The sequence below is a fragment of the Ranitomeya variabilis genome, chromosome 2, assembly GCF_051348905.1.
Source record: "Ranitomeya variabilis isolate aRanVar5 chromosome 2, aRanVar5.hap1, whole genome shotgun sequence".
Taxonomy (NCBI): Eukaryota; Metazoa; Chordata; class Amphibia; order Anura; family Dendrobatidae; genus Ranitomeya; species Ranitomeya variabilis.
The window spans coordinates 1105696727-1105717430 of NC_135233.1; the positions used below are offsets into that span (position 1 = coordinate 1105696727).

The 20704-nt window shown below is 47.7% G+C and overlaps 1 protein-coding gene across 6 annotated transcripts in view; it reads right to left on the minus strand.

The window, feature by feature from the left end:
• LOC143808823 (uncharacterized) overlaps positions 1-20704 on the minus strand; it is a 65663-nt gene that overhangs the window by 36805 nt on the left and 8154 nt on the right. For 5 of the 6 annotated variants that reach the window (XM_077291913.1, XM_077291915.1, XM_077291914.1 and 2 more), the window contains exons 2-9: positions 15869-16011; positions 12338-12464; positions 11948-12046; positions 11704-11811; positions 11515-11586; positions 10036-10131; positions 6855-6953; positions 6365-6463 (exon numbers count right to left, since the gene is read on the minus strand). In XM_077291913.1, the coding sequence (XP_077148028.1) occupies positions 6365-6463; positions 6855-6953; positions 10036-10131; positions 11515-11586; positions 11704-11811; positions 11948-12046; positions 12338-12464; positions 15869-15883 (715 nt within the window). In that variant the 5' untranslated portion in view covers positions 15884-16011. The remainder of the gene's footprint in view (positions 1-6364; positions 6464-6854; positions 6954-10035; positions 10132-11514; positions 11587-11703; positions 11812-11947; positions 12047-12337; positions 12465-15868; positions 16012-20704) is intronic. The other variant, XM_077291912.1, reaches the window with a different exon arrangement.

The following is a 20704-nucleotide window of genomic DNA, read 5'->3' on the forward strand; positions in this document are numbered from 1 at the left end:
GCAATATTGACTGTCGGCCTTGTCCCTTGTTAACATGAATTTCTCCAGAATCTCTGAACCTTTTGATGACATTATGTGCTGTAGAAGGTGGATATTCAAGAACTTTGCAATTTTACATTACAGATGGGTCACCTCCGACCAACTTTGCCTTTCAGAAACTCTGCCTGTCTAACACGCTCTTTTCATAGTCATGTGACTTAGTGGACAATTTGTCCTCCATGTTTTTTTCATTAGCACTACTTACTGCCATAGACCTGTTAACCGTCCCATCATTTGTAAGATGTGCTGCTGCGATCAATTTATAAATGGACTTTTTATTCAAGTTAAAAATGGGGAAAAGTCCAAAGATTACCTTCTGGTCTTTGTGAATAAAATGTGATAACCGTTTTCCAGATCATTGCACTCTTGTTTTCTTTACATTTTACACAGAAACCCATTTTTTGGAATTGGGGTTGTGTATATATGTATGGAATGTGATATATAACACTTTTACAGTCATCATCACTGTCACCATTGATTTCAGAGTACCCAGAGGAAACCCAAAGAAACATGGGGAGAACATACAAACTCCTGCAGATGTTGCCCTTGGTGGCATTTGAATCCAGCACCCCAACTCTACAAAGCAGCAGTGCTAGCCACTGAGCCACCGCGCTATCCATGTATGACTGTGTAAAAAAGAACATTAAAACTCTCTTCACCAAATACGACACACCAGAATGCTCAAGCCATTAATCCCAACAGTGCAGAAGAAGGAGGGCCACATCTTCTGGATGGTCTAATGAAATAGTCTTGACAAGTAAGGCTACGTTCACATTTGCGTTGCGTCGGGCGCAGCCGCGGCGACGCATGCTTCATGCGCCCCTATATTTAACATGGGGGGCGCATGGACATGCGTTGTCTCGCGTTTTGTGACGCATGCGTCATTTTTGGCGCAACTGTCAGGGCGCAGAGAACGCTGCCTGTAGCAATTTTTTTGCGTTAAAAAAATTAACGCATGCATCACAAAACGCTGCGTTATGCATGCGTTATGCATGCGTTGTGCGTTGCGTCGCCGCAAACGCAAATGTGAACGTAGCCTAACACATGGGCTTAGTGGGAGTTCAGAATTCAGCTGCTACCTTACCTTGCAGTCCTGATGGACACACATACAGCCAACAGGAGCTTCACCTCCAGACTTGTAAAAATGTTTTCTTTTACCATATCACAGCACTGTTCATCAAAACACTAAGAACTATTTGGGTTCGTAAGCCCGTGTATTGTGTCCACATCAACTTTCTTCTGTTGATTAGAGAGTGCTCTATGTATCTGCTTTAATCTCTATGCTATGCGACATGTATCTTGGCCTGTTCAGATGTTTCTGATTGAAAACTCTTCATTTCAGTAAATGTGAAGTCATAATGCTGCAAATTCAACAAATGACCATTTTCAGTTCTATTTTCAACCTATAAAATGTTTGGAAACTCTGTTGTGCAGAACAATTTGCTGCATGTTGAGGTTTTTTTTGTAAGAAAAATAAATATTTTTTTTGTACCACTGTCTTTTTTAATAGTGTGTCAAATAAATAATTGACATCAGTCGTTTCGTTGCCATTTGTAGGAGAAACAAGTAATTGTACTGTTCCGCTGTGTCTGTACGAGCAGTGTTTCTAAAAAATTTGTATACTCTGCAGCTGCGTTTTTTGGAGTAGTGTGTCTAAAACTTATTCTACTATGCAGCCGTCTCTTTCTCATTTGTGCGCCGAAAAAATTATTTTATTCTACAGCTATGTCTATACGAGTAGTGTGTCAAAAAGGTTACTCTACTCTATAGACATCTTTTTGAGAGGAGTGCATCTAAAATAAAATTCTACTGTACCGCTGTATCTGTATGAGTTGTGCCTGTGCGTAAAAAAATATAACTGTGCCATTAAGCCGCTGTGTGTACTCTGCAACCCTGTCTCTGGGAGTACTGTGCCATTAAGCCTCTGAATACTGTGCCAAAAAGCCTCACTGTGCACTTTGCAGCTGTGTCTGTGCGAGTTGTGAGCCTACAAAATAGTTATACTCTGCACCTGTGTCTGTAGGAGCACTGTGCGTGAAAACAAATTTTTCTACTCTGCAACTGTGTCTTTGGGAATATTGTGCCAGGAAAACCTGTGAGTTTACTCTTCACGCATCTCTGTGGGAGTACTCAAAAAAGCCTGTGTAGATGTACTTTGCAAAACACACTTATTTTAAGTTGGGTAGGTACCAAAATATTATGAATGGAAAATAGAACAAACTGTGGTGGAGTCTAATGGCTGTGTGCGGCTGGTATACTTCTATATTAAGCCAAAGGTAAGGACAAGTCCTGTGGGATCCGCGACAGATTCATTTTAATGAATATCAGTTTGCCCACTAGGGCTGTGGACAGGTGGATGCGCCTGTTTGTGATCTCATCTCCTGCCATGCTAAACGCACGTTCCACCACAACACTTTCCGCAGGGCAGGCCAGCACCTCCAAGGCATAAAGATATTCTATCCCTCAGAGGGCGTTTCCTACTGGTGATAGATTCATTTAGATGTTCTGACATTGTATCGATGTTTGGAGCCAGTCTGTGAGCTCTGAGCTAAGGATTTTCACTTTGCTTATATCTTGCTATACTTTCCAGCTCTCTTCTGATTAACTTTAGTATAATTGATTTATTCTTAGTTTGGTATTTTGTTATTTACTTTACTCACTGTAACATCTTTCCTTTGTTCAGCACACTTCTCTTGTAGATATTTCACACTCTACTCTGCCCTTTGGTTCTTTAGGAGGAACGCGTAGCAACTCGACGGCCGTTTAAGGTCCGAGTTGCCATCGAATAGTTGTTTGGTTATGGCTATCTCTGTACCCACTGGCACCGCTAGTGACTGCGGTGTCAGGATTTCTAGACTGAACAGGAACCAGCAGACTCAGTTGTGTTTTTTTTTTTTTTTACTTTCTAACTTATTGATCCCTAGCGAGTTGCTATAGAGGCATAACCTTAACACTGCCTCCTGCTAATATGGACCATATTAGATGATAGTGCTAGATGTTGCGATGTGCTGAGTAAGGGTTTTCAACATCTCTGCCATGTATACTTTTCCTTCCGAGGTGTGCCGGTTCCCCAGCAGCGTTGGCGACTTCCTCCTCCTCTGCTTTCCACTGAGCCCCCGCTGTCAGGTGACGACGCAACAGCAGTGCGCATTTTCCAATAACGCTCTAGTTACGGAAGTAAGGATGGCTAGAGGGGAATCAGCACTTCAAACAATTCGGGCATCTTGGCGGACATTGCGCAGGTACAGCAACATGTATTGCCTCGTGTGCCAGGGTGTTCAGAGGTAATGACCAGATGTTCTCAGTGGGAGGTGTATCATTTGGGTCCTCTGTATCACCCACAACCCACGCACCAGTGATGTCCCTGAGCAGCTTTAAGTTCCACTCTGCTGTGAACACGGTTGTTCCTCATCCCCCAAAACTGTCCCCTGGCAGTACATTTGTGTACCTGGCAGCTGTTGGCAAAAGGAACCCATTCTCCAAGACTTGTGCACGCCTGGCCTGATAACGGTGTGAATGGTCCCCGTTCCTCCTCCTCCTATGCCACCACCTCATCCATCATAGCTTGTAGCTTTGTTTTTCTAGGAAGCAAAGTAGTTGGACAGTAACGGTGATGATGGCGTCATCAGAGCTGCCCATGTTCGTGGAGTACTCAAAGCAGCGCAACATGGCACACACGTCCCTCATGGAGGTCCACTCATTGGTCGTGAAGAGGTGTTGATCCGCAGAGCGACTCGCCTGTGCTTGATGCAGCTGAAATTCCACTATCGTCTGCTGCTCACACAGTCTCTCCAGCAAGTGCCAGGTGGAGCTCTACCTTGTGGGTCCATAACATATGAGGTGGTGATCAGGAAGGCAGAAGGGAAGCTGCAATGCAGACAGGCGAGAATGCCGAAAGAGCTCAGATGGCCAGCACTTTCAGCAGCAGCTCTGATATATCTGTGTAATTTGTAAAAAAACTCTGCACCACAAAATTCAGCACATGCACCAGGCAAGGGATGTGCGTCAAAATGGCTAGGCCCAGAGCTGCTATGAGATTTAGCCCGTTATCGCACACCACCAGGCCGGGCGTGAGGTTTAACCGTCCCAACCACTCATCTGTCTGTTCTTTGATCTCCATCCACAGTTTCTGCACAGTGTGGGATTGTTACCACAGATGAGTTTCAGAACGACCTGCTGTCTTTTACCTCTGGCTGTGCTGAACTTGGTGGTGCCAGTGTTCTGGTGACCGGAAGAGAAGGCGTTGGAGGAAGTGGAATCAACATGGACAGAGAAACATCCCAAAAACACATAGCAATCCTCTGCGGTGGTAGGACATGCACCAAAACCCTTTCTGTCTCAGGCCCAACCACCACTACATTTAACCAGTGGGCAGTTTGGGAGAAGTAACATCCCTGCCCGTGCTTACTGGTCCATGTATCGGTGGTTATGTGGATCTTTACACTGATGGCGTTGCGCAGCGCACACCTGATTTTGTAAGCAACATGATCGTGCAGGGCAGGGATGGCCCACCGGAAAAGTAGCGGCCAGAGTATTACATGGCCTGTATTCAGAGTGAGAGCATGGTCAGCAGATAGTTACACTGCCTGTTTTCAGAGTACCCCCCCCCCAAAAAAAACAAACAAACAAACAAAAAACAATCAATTAAAAAAAAAAAGAAGAAAAAAAAGTTTGGAGTCCGGAGTCAAGCTTGAATCCTGTCCCGGAGTTAAGAAGTCCGTCTGAACCCGATGGTATTACAGAACATCTCTCGCTTCTATTGGTTGCCTAAGTGGAAACAAGATGTTAAATGTGGCCAATTGAAGTCTTCTCGCCAAGCATCTCTAGGTCTTTCTCCACCACTACCCATTCCACAAGAAACCTGGTCCAAACTATCTCTACACTCTGTCACAGACCTTCTCCTGTTGCACAAGACTTTACAACCATTTGGGCTGGGGTGGATCATTTCATTAAGATGTCACAGTTTATTCCATTCTGGGCCTACATTCTGTACCATGGCTGACTCAAGTTTTCTTCCAGGAGCTTTTAGGAAGTCATGATCTTCCTGCCCTATCTTGGACAGTAGAGTTCACTTTGTTTAGACACATCTTCAGCCTAAAATCCACAAAGTTATGGACAAACCAAGAGGATTAATCAGCAGAATTTGGTCACAATAACGGTGTAAGAGGCCACAGTGAAATCTCCTTTTTCCACCATCTTCGTCTTTGTTGCCCATGGTCCTTCAACCTCCTGCTGTGCACAGAATCTGTGACACATGGTACAAAATTAAACCTAACTAATCTGCTGCCAAGGCAAGAGCTATGAGGAATAAACAGACGTTCAACTGTTAACATCACTCTAGGAAGCAAAGTTTGGTTTTCCACTAGAAACGTCAGTCTTAAGATGGACATGCATCCTCTCTTCTCAGTCGAGATCAACATGGAGGGGCACTAGAAGGGCTGAAGGTACTTTTAATCCCCACTTAATCATCACTTGCTTGGAACTGTATCTTACTCCTGCCAGCTCTCTCTGTTCCAAGCATGTCAAGATGCCACAGCAACCCAGAGTGTAACTAACATCATGCCCTCAGGTTTTATAGGTCGGCTCAGGCAGCGGAGCACCACATGAGTATTCAGGTAGCTGATTTTCAAGCTTCTACTATGGATTGCATCTTTGAACCAATTTTGAGTTGAACTCTCTGACAGACTCAGCTCTGATACAGTGTTTCATTCTACCTAGACTCGGAGACAAACTCCACTCTACCACTGAGTCAACTATGTAAGACTTCTGTACCAGTTCTGTATTGGACTCCCTGACAAACTCAGCTCTGCCATACTGCTGAAGCAATTCTGCAATGGAGTCTCGGCTCTAAATCTACTCTTCTTCCATGTGGATTACACGTCGGTTTCTATGACATAACTCAGCTCCATCAGCTCCTGTGGTTCCAGTTCTGCCATAACGGCCTCGGTGGCTCCATATCTGTCATTCTGCTGCACCAATGTCACCTGTCCGTGGAGCGCAATAGCTGCTCACCTGGGCTTCAGTGACTCCCCCACCGGGTATATTGGTATATGCATGTGTGTGTATTCATGCACAGCATGTACAGATGTCGGTGTTTGTACGTAGAGGTGCATGTGTATGAATACGGGGGTGAATATGTGCTGGTAATAGGGGAGTTTGAGCAGTGTAGACCATAAATGTAGCCCTGATCCATATACTGGAAACCAATGCAACTAACCCTGGCAGACCAGTCAGCGGCTGCCCACCTCTATGGCTCAGGATGCCCCCTAGGCATAAAGATATAAGACGTGGGCCAGTCATCATGCAGGTCCAGGGCCAGTCTCACCTCTAGATGTGGCCCCAGTACGGTCTGACCCGAGGCCGCACGCTGACACCTTCATATAATCCAGCTCTTCATTATTCACCAGCTGCAATGTCGGCCGACCTGTAACGAGAGGAAAAGGGGAGTCCGACACTGAAGCCCCTGACTGCAGCGCTGTGGTTATACCTCTGCTACCGGACCAGAATGACCTCACTCTCGTCACTCTCGGAGCTGCAGTAACAATGCCGCTGGATCTCATATCCTTCTGGTCTACACCACGTACGGGCAGGGATGATGGGAGTGATACATGCGAGATAGCGGCGGATAGATCGTTAGCTCCTGTGGTCAGGGACGATGTAAGATGAGAGCGGCAGCTCCCGGGACGAGGATCAGGAGGCTGTGACACCGGCGTCTCCTTGCTACAGGGTTAGAGGTTTATCTTACAGACCGGTGATCTGACTGACAAGATGGATTCAAGCACTGGACCATCACGCCGGACGTCCCCTGCTCTCACCTGTGGGGGGCGCTGTACAGCCATCCGACCCTCGATCGCCTACTGACACTTTGATGTAATCCGACTTCTCTTGTTTGATAGTTGGAGCCGACAACCGTCCTACAGTGGAGGAGACAGAAGAAGGAATCAGGGGCCGCCAACTCCAGTCACACCCGAAGCTGCAAGTCCTGCTCAATCACTGTAGTGTATCATAAAGCAATGTTATACACTGGGATAAGGGCGCTGAAGGGAGAATATGTGAGCTGCAGTCCTATGTAACACCACAGATAACACAGTGATAACTCTCTGAGTACAGATAATGTAGTAGATGCCCCTGCAGTCCCATGTAACACCATATAACACAGTGGGACCCTTTACTATTACAGGTCAGGGATCTGCTCAGTCTACGGTGATGTTCCGCACCGGTTATGTACAGGTTAATGGTGGAGCTGTCTTCCCCGGACGGATATCTCGGTAATGACAGCTTGTGTCGGGGCCCCAAGGCGGCGGCCGATGCTGATGTTTTGTTCTATAAGCGGCCGGGCCGCCCTCGGCAGGCACAGGACGGCGTCCCCGATGACGCGCTCCCCCCAATGACGCGCTCCGGGCTCAGCTGCTGGATGTAGAGGTAAGCATGGTGGTCCGCAGGGACGTCCTCCCACCATATATAAAGATCTGTAATAAGTGACAAATACATCGGGGGAGCGGCAGAAATAAGTGCACATCCGGCGAGAAGCGCAGAGGCCATGAGTGTAAGAAGCCAGAAAGTAGGAAGAGAATAAGACAATCCCTCATAATACATGAGCCACAATGCTCAGCATAAATGAGTACACCCCAGCAGATGTGGCGATATGCGACACCGCACTGCTAAATACTCCACAAATATTGGCCATTAGTAAATTTTCCTAATAAATTCATGTTGCAAAATGAGTACAACCCAAATGAAAGTCCTTGGGAGCAAAGCTAAAGTTTATACTAGAATAGTGTTATTAGCCAAAATTCACCCCCGGTCAGTCTAATTCTTCATTACCGCTGTCAGACAGAGTAGTGATGAGCGAACGGTCTTATCCGAGCATGCGCGTGTGCTAAAAGAGTGTCTACGGCGGGCTGGAAAAATATGTTCAAGTCCCCGCGGCTGCATGACTCACGGCTGTTCGACAGACGCAACACATGCAGGGAATGCCTGACAAACAGGAAATCCCTGACTGTATTGTGGTTCTCGAACAGTCGCGAGACATGCTGTAGACACTCGGTTAGTACCTGAGCATGTTTGCTCATCATTAACAGGGAGCTATAAAAGGGAGATACTTAAAGAAAACGCCTTCTCATTTCATGTGGTCAGCAATGGCACCACATGGAAGAGAAATGTCACCAGAGAAAGAAAAATAAATAAAAAAAAACTATTTTTTTTAACTTTACACTTGCTTCAATAATCTCCATGGGAGACTAGAAGCTGCCATCATCCGATCGCTTGTGCTATATACAGGATTTCTTCATCCCTGATCTGTGTAGCAGAAATGTGGATAGAGAACGTCATGATCTCTTATGAACGGCGGCCATAGGCTGGATTTCACAATAGGATCATATAATGGGCACAGGGTCATCAGGAGACCCCCGGCTATAATCAGTGCCCCGCGATCACATCATGAGTGCGAGGAATTACTCGCTCCCGGCCGGCGTGTTTAATGGCGCTGTCAGAGATTCATACTAGTCTTTAACAGGTTAACAGCCGCAGGTGGAACACCAGAACTCAACACACAGCGCGGGCCCGCGAGCCACACGTGGCTAGTGAGCTGCAGGTTGGGAAACCCTGCTGTAATATGTTGCCAACTTGTTCTTTTTCTTTCTTGGCTCAGAGGACTCGGTGCCATCCTTATACATCAGGGAGGTCACACACAATACTAGATGGAGGAGTTATTGATGGGGGGGGGGGGTTGTAGTCATTTTTCTATCACTAAATTTGAATAAAACCGAAGATTTTGTACCGAAAGTTATATTATTCACTAATTTTTAATGTTATTGGGTAAAAAGAAATGTTCTATGAAGCTCAGAATTATCAAAATTGTACTCATTGCACTGTATAGTAAGAGACGAGACCAGTCCAGGGGACCATAGCAAGAGACGACGAGACCAGTCCGGGGGACCATAGCAAGAGATGACGAGACCAATCCGGGGGACAACAGGAAGAGACAACAAGACCAGTCCGGGGGACAACAGGCAGAGACGACGAAATAACGAGACCAGTCTGGGGAACCATATGAAGAGAAAAGAGACAACGAGACCAGTCCGGGGGACCACAGACAGAGACAACGAGACCAGTCCGAGGACCACAGAAAGGGATTACGAGACCAGTCCAGAGGACCACAAGAAGAGATGACGAGACCAGTCCGGGGGACCATATCAAGAGATGACGAGACCAGTCCGGGGCACCATAGGAAGAGATGATGAGACAACGAGACCAGTCCGAGGGACCATAGGTAGGGATGATTAGTCCAGTCCAGGGGACCATAGGCAGAGATGACGAGACCAGTCCGAAGGACCATAGGAAGAGATGACGAGACCAGTCCGGGCCACCATAGGAAGAGATGATGAGACGAGACCAGTCCGAGGAACCATAGGCAGAAACAGCGAGAGCAGTCCGGGGACCACAGGCAGAGATGGCGAGAGCAGTCCGGGGGACCACAGGAAGAGATGACAAGACCAGTCCGGGGACCATAGGAAGAAACAGCAAAAGCAGTCTGGGGACCACAGGCAGAGACGACAACAGCAGTCCGGGGGACCACAGGAAGAGACGACGAGACCAGTTCGGGTCTGCTCCCAGTGATTTACAGGACTCTCTCTAAGTACAAACATGGTAGTTACCTGTCAATCTCCTGGAGTGGCCGAGGAGAAGCCGGTGGCTTAAAGAGAACGGTCCTGGGGTCTGATATACAATGTTAGGACAGTTATGGGCTGGTGAATTAGTTTGGGCATTTTCTGGTTCTTTGTGTCCTTGAGGGTCACAACTGGGACAGGCACAGCAATCACCAGGACAAAGGGGCAATGGCACATGTGCAGCCACAACGGAGAGCCACATTTGCAGCCATCTTTCAACATCAGCTCTTCCTGCCTCAGCGTAGAGCATGGATGTCACGCTTATCCCTTTATAAACCTGCGGCCCCCCACACTATCACATAACAGAAGACAACATGTCAGGACTCACTGTGTGCGGGGATGACATGGCCCTCTGTACTGTCCGCTGCGTGAAGCTCCTCTTTATCCTTCTGCAGTGACAAGATGGAGGTGACGACAGGTTTGGCTGTATACAGAGGAAACACCATTATATGAAGCTTGTGTAGGATCTACAGGAGGATCATACAGGGTAATGGATCTCCTTAAAGACTGAGAGGAGATGAGGGATGAACGAAGGCTTAATATAAAAGATCAATGGGCAGCGCAGGCCTCTAGAATGCCCGTCTGGTCCCTTATAGCTCCACTTCTGCGATTCATCATATCTGTGTACACTAGGATGCCCAGACTGCGCCCACCCAGCGGCCCGCGCCATGGAATCACAGATCAGGCCAACTATGTGACTATCCGATCCTGACCTGCCGCTATGCATAATCCATCCTGTCATCACACTACCTGTCTCTGGATTTCCTGCACCTTCTCCAAAATGACTGGAGAGTCGCCCCATTCTCCACCCATTGGACAATCAGCGGTGGCACCCCAAAACCAGACAATTGTACAATAGAGGTCACTCCAAAATATTGCAAGGAAAACGGTATGGAGGCAGGAAACAGCGCAATCTAGATGGGGTCTGATCTAGCTGATCAATTGAGTCATGGCCGATCACCTACGGGGTCACGGAGGAGGGAGTCAGGGGCGGTCAGCTGCAGGGGACGCGGCAGAGAGAGTCATGGGCGGTCTCCTGTAGGGGTCGCGGCAGAGGGAGTCATGGGTGGTCACCTGTAGGGGACGAGGCAGAGGGAGTCATGGGCGGTCACCTGTAGGGGAGGCGGCAGAGGGAGTCATGGGCGGTTACCGGTAGGGGAGGCGGCAGAGGGAGTCATGGGCGGTTACCGGTAGGGGAGGCGGCAGAGGGAGTCATGGGCAGTCACCTGTAGGAGACGCGGCAGAGGGAGTCATGGAGGTCACCTGTAGGGGACGCGGCAGAGAGTCATGGAGGTCACCTGTAGGGGACGCGGCAGAGGGAGTCATGGGCAGTCACCTGTAGGGGAGGCGGCAGAGGGAGTCATGGGCGGTTACCGGTAGGGAAGGCGGCAGAGGGAGTCATGGGCAGTTACCGGTAGGGGAGGCGGCAGAGGGAGTCATGGGCGGTTACCTGTAGGGGAGGCGGCAGAGGGAGTCATGGGCGGTTACCGGTAGGGGAGGCAGCAGAGGGAGTCATGGGCAGTCACCTGTAGGAGACGCGGCAGAGGGAGTCATGGAGGTCACCTGTAGGGGACGCGGCAGAGCGTCATGGAGGTCACCTGTAGGGGACGCGGCAGAGGGAGTCATGGGCGGTCACCTGTAGGATCCACACAAAAGGTCAGTGTGGTCACCTGTAGGGGGCTCTGGATGAAACAAGCAGATAGCAGAGGGAGCGAATACGGGATGGACATTGGGAGTCATCATGCTGACAATAGTAGCGGCACACAGCACATACAGGTGAAAATTGGGGCCGGCGTCCCGGACTCACCGATGCTGTATGGGAGGCTCTGCTGCGCCCACTCGTCCTGCTTGATCCTCAGCAGTAAATCGGGGCTACAGGCTGTGGAGAGAGACGACTCGTCTGCTCATTCTCGAGACATCTAGGACATGGCTGATGAGGCACTACAGGCTCCCAACAGTCCAGCCAATCCAGTTATCTACAATATATGACCCCCACCTTGATGTGCAGTGGACTTGAGTCCCTTCTTCTGGCAGGAGTCCAGGGGGCTGTCCCGCTCTTGCTTCAGCCCCATGATTTGTCCTGGATCTCGGGTAGCAGCGGCACCTGGAGGAGACACCAGAGTACAATAGTGTGAACCATTGTCCACCTTTCATCTATGACATCCTCCAACATCAAATGTGCTGCCGAGCCGTCACACATCAATGTGGCCATCACGGCGGCACGGAGTTACCATTCTCACCTGCACTACCGATGGCTCGGCCCGTCTCACAGATGTCGATGTACAGGTCCTTCACCTTCTTAATGCAGAACAAGACGTCGCGGTTCAGTATCTCAAAGCCTAGGACAGTGTGAGATGATGAGCGCGTCACGTCACATGGAGCCCCACAGCGGGTTACGTCACACGGTGTCCCCGAGCCCCACAGAGGGTCACGTCACACGGAGTCCCCCACCCCCAGAGCACGTCACATCACACAGAGCCCTCCCAACAGCGGGTACAAGTTTTTAGCCTCCAGACATAAACTAGAATTTTGTCGTTTCACCGACTGCCAGTAGAGCTCTTGGGAAAAAATAACACCTGAAGAAACAGTGTAAAATGATGGCCTCTAAGGAAGCAGCTGCAGGGTCTCACCCATCGCCTCCAGTGCAGAATGGATCTCCAGCATCACATTCTTATACAGCGCCCTCTGCCAGTCCTCCAGCACCCCCCACTCCTCCGCAGAGAAGCAGGCAGCCACATCGTGGAACGTCACCGACACCTACAGAGAAGGATTAGAGACCACTGGTGTCATAGGAAAAATCCCCTGTATGTATTGTAACAATGCTACTCACTTGGGAGCGTTATGAGGTATCACAGGAAACGCAAATACAGCCCTTGTCCAGCACAAAGTAAAACACAAAGCAGAAAGTCCATACAATAGTGCTGGTTAGCTCACCTGGCTTAGAGTCCAGCATATTATTCTTTCAGCAAAGGCACTCAATCCAGGAGAGCTGCACACCTCCATACACACAGACGTGTGAGACAAACACATCTCAATTTACACAGAGAACCACACCCAGTGGTGGAGACATGGTGAGCAGCCGTCCTGCCCTATCTCGTCAGCTGCTCACAATCAACCTGTCAAGGCCAAATAACCCCTTCTAGTCCTATATGTACGAAAGCATTGCTCTAGATTTATCTCCCATCCACTATGTATCCTACAGCCTCCTTACAGTATGTACTCAGTGACTGCACCAGCAGAATAGCGAGCGCAGCTCTGGGGTATAATACAAGAGGTAACTCAGGATCAGTAATGTAATGTATGTACACAGTGACAGCACCAGCAGAATAGTGAGTGCAGCTCTGGAGTATAATACAGGAGGTAACTCAGGATCAGTAATGTAATGTATGTAGACAGTGACTGCACCAGCAGAATAGTGAGTGCAGCTCTGGGGTATAATACAGGATGTAACTCAGGATCAGTAATGTAATGTATGTACACAGTGACTGCACCAGCAGAATAGTGAGTGCAGCTCTGGAGTATAATACAGGAGGTAACTCAGGATCAGTAATGTAATGTATGTACACAGTGACTGCACCAGCAGAATAGTGAGTGCAGCTCTGGGGTATAATACAGGATGTAACTCAAGATCAGTAATGTATGTACACAGTGACAGCACCAGCAGAATAGTGAGTGCAGCTCTGGAGTATAATACAGGATGTAACTCAGGATCAGTAATGTATGTACACAGTGACTGCACCAGAAGAATAGTGAGTGCAGCTCTGGGGTATAATACAGGATGTAACTCAGGATCAGTAATGTAATGTATGTACACAGTGACTGCATCAGCAGAATAGTGAGTGCAGCTCTGGAGTATAATACAGGAGGTAACTCAGGATCAGTAATGTAATGTATGTACACAGTGACAGTGACTGCACCAGCAGAATAGTGAGTGCAGCTCTGGGGTATAATACAGGATGTAACTCAAGATCAGTAATGTATGTACACAGTGACAGCACCAGCAGAATAGTGAGTGCAGCTCTGGAGTATAATACAGGATGTAACTCAGGATCAGTAATGTATGTACACAGTGACTGCACCAGAAGAATAGTGAGTGCAGCTCTGGGGTATAATACAGGATGTAACTCAGGATCAGTAATGTATGTACACAGTGACTGCACCAGCAGAATAGTGAGTGCAGCTCTGGAGTATAATACAGGATGTAACTCAGGATCAGTAATGTATGTACACAGTGACTGCACCAGAAGAATAGTGAGTGCAGCTCTGGAGTATAATACAGGATGTAACTCAAGATCAGTAATGTATGTACACAGTGACAGCACCAGCAGAATAGTGAGTGCAGCTCTGGAGTATAATACAGGATGTAACTCAGGATCAGTAATGTATGTACACAGTGACTGCACCAGAAGAATAGTGAGTGCAGCTCTGGGGTATAATACAGGATGTAACTCAGGATCAGTAATGTATGTACAGAGCTTGGGTTCTCAGTGCATCATCTGTGAAATGTTCAGCGAGTCTTCTCTAACTTCCACCACTGCACGAGGAGACAGCATCCATCATGTCACAGGATAAGTCAGACTGTACTGTGTACTTTTTTTGAGCTGTGCGCACAGGAGCCGTTCTGTCCAGCGTGTCCACATGGACATTCCTTTTCTGAATCCTGCTCATACAGGTATTGTACATATGACCAGGTTTTAAATACATCAGATAGGGATTACATTCATTAGTTAGGACTGCTGTGATATGGGTATACCTTGGCGATTGGTACAGCGGCTTAATATACATTTTTTGCAAAAAACGTATCAACCAAATACCCTGTTTTTTCCATCTTTTTACTAGCACTTGCTGTCCACTGTGATTTTTTTGCAACAGAGTGGTTTTGGTTTTACTGTGCTTTTTTGTGTTTTCAAGTCTCTTGGTGGTGTGAACATGTCTTTACTGGCTTGTTCACTGTGCGCGCAGCTCATGTGTTCTGGTTCTACATAATTGTTTTCTTGTTTCTACAAGACTGGGGAGGCCTCCACCCCTCTTTTTTTGAGCTGTGCGCACAGGAGCCGTTCTGTCCAACGAGTCCACATGGACATTCCTTTTCTGAATCCTGCTCATACAGGTATTGTACATATGACCAGGTTTTAAATACATCAGATAGGGATTACATACATTAGTTAGGACTGCTGTGATATGGGTATACCTTGGCGATTGGTACAGCGGCTTAATATACATTTTTTGCAAAAAACGTATCAACCAAATACCCTGTTTTTTCCATCTTTTTACTAGCACTTGCTGTCCACTGTGATTTTTTTGCAACAGAGTGGTTTTGGTTTTACTGTGCTTTTTTGTGTTTTCAAGTCTCTTGGTGGTGTGAACATGTCTTTACTGGCTTGTTCACTGTGCGCACAGCTCATGTGTTCTGGTTCTACATAATTGTTTTCTTGTTTCTACAAGACTGGGGAGGCCTCCACCCCTCTTTTTTTGAGCTGTGCGCACAGGAGCCGTTCTGTCCAACGAGTCCACATGGACATTCCTTTTCTGAATCCTGCTCATACAGGTATTGTACATATGACCAGGTTTTAAATACATCAGATAGGGATTACATACATTAGTTAGGACTGCTGTGATATGGGTATACCTTGGCGATTGGTACAGCGGCTTAATATACATTTTTTGCAAAAAACGTATCAACCAAATACCCTGTTTTTTCCATCTTTTTACTAGCACTTGCTGTCCACTGTGATTTTTTTGCAACAGAGTGGTTTTGGTTTTACTGTGCTTTTTTGTGTTTTCAAGTCTCTTGGTGGTGTGAACATGTCTTTACTGGCTTGTTCACTGTGCGCGCAGCTCATGTGTTCTGGTTCTACTGTGTGTACTGTGGGAGCCGTCTGCTTTACTTTTCTTGTACTAAATTACTTCAGCAGTCACATCCAGAGCTGAAATAACAATTCTGCTCTCTGTCACTTGGAAAACCCTCTGTTCAGAGGGGCTCTAGAAAAGAACTGCTTTGTGGGAAATGCACCGAGTGGAAACTTCAGAACGCAGCGAAGCGTGGACTATATATCGACCCTGAGCCGCAAGAGCTGCCGAAAAGATAATCAAATTTGGACTGCAGGTTTGGATGTGATTGAAGAAAAAGACAAATTACATTTAGGCATGAAGGTACTTACTGGGTAAAGGGACATGATGTCTTCAGGATGGATGAGTGAGGGGTCTTCAGAGGCGGCAGCTCCTCAATACCCGCAAGAGCAGAGCAGCGTTCAGATGTATATTCACCGGAGGATCTTACACCCAGATCGCCCCATACACGGACCTGGTAATGACAAGAGACGTTACATGAGCGGCCCCTATTCACGGTTTATATTCTCTGATGTATGGGGAGGGGAGTATATGTGAGTAGTCAGAGCCAAGTGGCCCCCAAACTCCACCGAGAACTCAACACCACTGTGGAGTATGTGTGAGCAACTGCCGAGTTCACTGCAGTGGGTGCTCATAGCTTCCAACTATCCGCTGCATAGGTGGTAAATGTGAAATTGGGGTGGGTCTGTTGAGACCCCCACTGACTGCCAAAGTAAGGGACAGAAAACTTCTGCCGAGAGGAGTCAAGTAAAGCTCGAGGTTACATGTGCGACCTACAGTGTGGTGCCAGCCCTGCCCGGAGCTCAGCGCCATAATCAGGGTGTATGATTAACCTGCCGGTCTATACGACTCTCCAAGGCCGTCGGCCGATAAGTTGGTTACACCAGAACACCCTGGTAATGCATCTGCTGGAGATGGTCAAAAGGATTCAGAGGATGCCATTCCAGTTGCCTTGTCAGCAGTCCACCTGCGGGAATCCCCAGCACCTCCTCAGTGACACACCCCTGATCGGAGGAGATGGCTCGCAGGGTTACCATCAGGCAGCCACTGGATCAAGATCCTGCAAATGTTTTGGACACTCTCTCCTGTAACGGCATTCCTTGCCTTGAAGCTTTCTTTTATCGCCCCTTTAAATACCATATTAGTTCTGCAACAATGTAACAGACGTGCATCTAATTCTGCTCCTCGTTTGCACACAGATCTACAGAAAATCCCTTGCTTTTCCAGAGCCAGAAAAGCCTAGATGGTCTGCTCGTCCAGAGGCGGAGAAGCCTAGAAGGTCTGCTCCTCCAGAGGCGGAGAAGCCTAGAAGGTCTGCTCGTCCAGAGCCGGAGAAGCCTAGAAGGTCTTCTCATCCAGAGCCGGAGAAGCCTAGAAGGTCTGCTCGTCCAGAGCCGAAGAAGCCTAGATGGTCTGCTCGTCCAGAGCCTGCAAAGCCTAGATGGTCTGCTCGTCCTGAGCCTGAAGCCTAGATGGTCTGCTCGTCCAGAGCCTGCGCAGCCTAGATGGTCTGCTCGTCCTGAGCCTGCGAAGCCTAGATGGTCTGCTCGTCCTGAGCCTGAGAAGCCTAGATGGTCTGATCGTCCTGAGCCGAAGAAGCCTAGATGGTCTGCTCGTCCTGAGCCTGCGAAGCCTAGATGGTCTGCTCGTCCTGAGCCTGCGAAGCCTAGATGGTCTGCTTGTCCTGAGCCTGCGAAGCCTAGATGGTCTGCTCATCCTGAGCCTGCGAAGCCTAGATGGTCTGCTCGTCCTGAGCCTGCGAAGCCTAGATGGTCTGCTCGTCCTGAGCCTGCGAAGCCTAGATGGTCTGCTCGTCCTGAGCCTGCGAAGCCTAGATGGTCTGCTCGTCCTGAGCCTGCGAAGCCTAGATGGTCTGCTTGTCCTGAGCCTGCGAAGCCTAGATGGTCTGCTCGTCCTGAGCCTGAGAAGCCTAGATGGTCTGCTCGTCCTGAGCCTGCGAAGCCTAGATGGTCTGCTCGTCCTGAGCCTGCGAAGCCTAGATGGTCTGCTCGTCCTGAGCCTGCGAAGCCTAGATGGTCTGCTCGTCCTGAGCTGGAGAAGCCTAGATGGTCTGCTCGTCCTGAGCCTGCGAAGCCTAGATGGTCTGCTCGTCCTGAGCCTGCGAAGCCTAGATGGTCTGCTCGTCCTGAGCTGGAGAAGCCTAGAAGGTCTGCTCACCAGAGACCGAGAAGCCTAGAAAGTCTGCTCGTCCAGAGCGGGAGAAGCCTAAAAGGTCTGCTTGTCCAGAGCCTGTGAAGCCTAGGTCTGCTCGTCCAGAGCCTGCGAAGCCTAGAAGGTCGAAACCGGACGATCCATATCATGGAGCTATAGGTGAAATTCAGAAAAATGATGCATCTGACAAACTCAGAAAAATTATTAAAAAAAAAATCTTATTTTTCCAAAATCTTTTACACAAAATGGATTATTGCAGGGGGGATTCAGAGACATAGGGGGTCCGTAGCTGAATCCTCTGCCCCCTGAATGACTGTTCCCTTTCACTGACAGCAAGTAAGACTTTTGAAAAACATCAGTCATTCAGACGACACCATCGAGAGCCAACACCGGGAAACTGAGTCTGTACATACACGTCATGTGCTGGTCGATAAAAGTGTAAAAACTTAAGACTTAGGCTGCATGCTCATGAACAGGAGTAGCAGCGTTTTGGATGCAGCGAGGTACAGTACAAGCACAGTGGATGGCTTTATAGAAATCTCCTGTCCACTGTGCTTCTATTCGGTGTAGCGTTCTCTCACCTGTGGTGCAGGTTTACGAGCCACAGCAGGTCAACAGATATTTCCCACTATAGAATGTATTGGATGTGGTAAATTGGCACGGTTCAGTGATCGCAGAGAATTCACTGCACCTAGGATAATTAGTTGCCCGAAAGGCTGCCTTGATATGTACTGGCTAATAGGCACACTGCAGAGAGGGCGATATAACTACTCCCGCTCAGGCGGGAAAAATAATTATCAAAGCCGTCCGTCGCTGCCAGTTTCCCCCAAAAGCTCAGGACACTTCCGCTGCCACCAGCTCCTATTTCTTATATAATAACGGGTCAGGAGCCAACCCATCCAGTAGCAATGGCTTAGGTCAGAGGCTTTAGGGTAAGTTTTAGAGCAAAACGACGCTAGCAAATATTATAACTTTTACTCCAAAAAACATTAGGCAGTGTTTACAAAAGTATATAAAAGATATTTTAAAATGAGACAATTATGTATATACAGACAATCTACAGGTCCTTCTCAAAAAATTAGCATATAGTGTTAAATTTCATTATTTACCATAATGTAATGATTACAATTAAACTTTCATATATTATAGATTCATTATCCACCAACTGAAATTTGTCAGGTCTTTTATTGTTTTAATACTGATGATTTTGGCCTACAACTCCTGATAACCCAAAAAACCTGTCTCAATAAATTAGCATATTTCAACCGTCCAATCAAATAAAAGTGTTTTTTAATAACAAACAAAAAAACCATCAAATAATAATGTTCAGTTATGCACTCAATACTTGGTCGGGAATCCTTTGGCAGAAATGACTGCTTCAATGCGGCGTGGCATGGAGGCAATCAGCCTGTGACACTGCTGAGATGTTATGGAGGCCCAGGATGCTTCAATAGCGGCCTTAAGCTCATCCAGAGTGTTGGGTCTTGCGTCTCTCAACTTTCTCTTCACAATATCCCACAGATTCTCTATGGGGTTCAGGTCAGGAGAGTTGGCAGGCCAATTGAGCACAGTAATACCATGGTCAGTAAACCATTTACCAGTGGTTTTGGCACTGTGAGCAGGTGCCAGGAAGCATGAAGTGCTCCAAAATCTCCTGATAGCTAGCTGCATTGACCCTGCCCTTGATGAAACACAGTGGACCAACACCAGCAGCTGACATGGCACCCCACACCATCACTGACTGGGTACTTGACACTGGACTTCAGGCATTTTGGCATTTCCTTCTCCCCAGTCTTCCTCCAGACTCTGGCACCTTGATTTCCGAATGACATGCAAAATTTGCTTTCATCAGAAAAAAGTACTTGGGACCACTTAGCAACAGTCCAGTGCTGCTTCTCTGTAGCCCAGGTCAGGCGCTTCTGCCGCTGTTTACCTGGGGAATGCGGCACCTGTAGCCCATTTCCTGCACACGCCTGTGCACGGTGGCTCTGGATGTTTCCACACCAGACTCAGTCCACTGCTTCCTCAGGTTCCCCAAGGTCTGGAATCGGTCCTTCTCCACAATCTTCCTCAGGGTCCGGTCACCTCTTCTCGTTGTACAGCGTTTTCTGCCACATTGTTTCCTTCCAACAGACTTACCATTGAGGTGCCTTGATACAGCACTCTGGGAACAGCCTATTTGTTGAGAAATTTCTTTCTGGGTCTTACCCTCTTGCTTGAGGGTGTCAATGATGGCCTTCTTGACATCTGTCAGGTCGCTAGTCTTACCCATGATGGGGGTTTTGAGTAATGAACCAGGCAGGGAGTTTTTAAAAGCCTCAGGTATCTTTTGCATGTGTTTAGAGTTAATTAGTTGATTCAGAAGATTAGGGTAATAGGTCGTTTAGAGAACCTTTTCTTGATATGCTAATTTATTGAGACAGGTTTTTTGGGTTATCAGGAGTTGTAGGCCAAAATCATCAGTATTAAAACAATAAAAGACCTGACAAATTTCAGTTGGTGGATAATGAATCTATAATATATGAAAGTTTAATTGTAATCATTACATTATGGTAAATAATGAAATTTAACACTATATGCTAATTTTTTGAGAAGGACCTGTATATACTGTATATAATTGTCTAAGGGTTTTTCTGTCTGTCTGTCTGTCCTGGAAATCCCGCGTCTCTGATTGGTCGAGGCCGCCAGGCCTCGACCAATCAGCGACGGGCACAGCATGGCGACGATGATGTCATAAAGGTTGCCTCGACCAATCAGCGACGGGCACAGTCTGCCGCGAATTCGCCTCGACCAATCAGCGACGGGCACAGTATCGACGTAGATGTCATAATGGTTGCCATGGCGACGATGATGTCATAAAGGTTGCCTCGACCAATCAGCGACGGGCACAGTCTGCTGCGAATTCTGGAATCATCATTGTCCATATACTACGGGGACATGCATATTCTAGAATACCCGATGCGTTAGAATCGGGC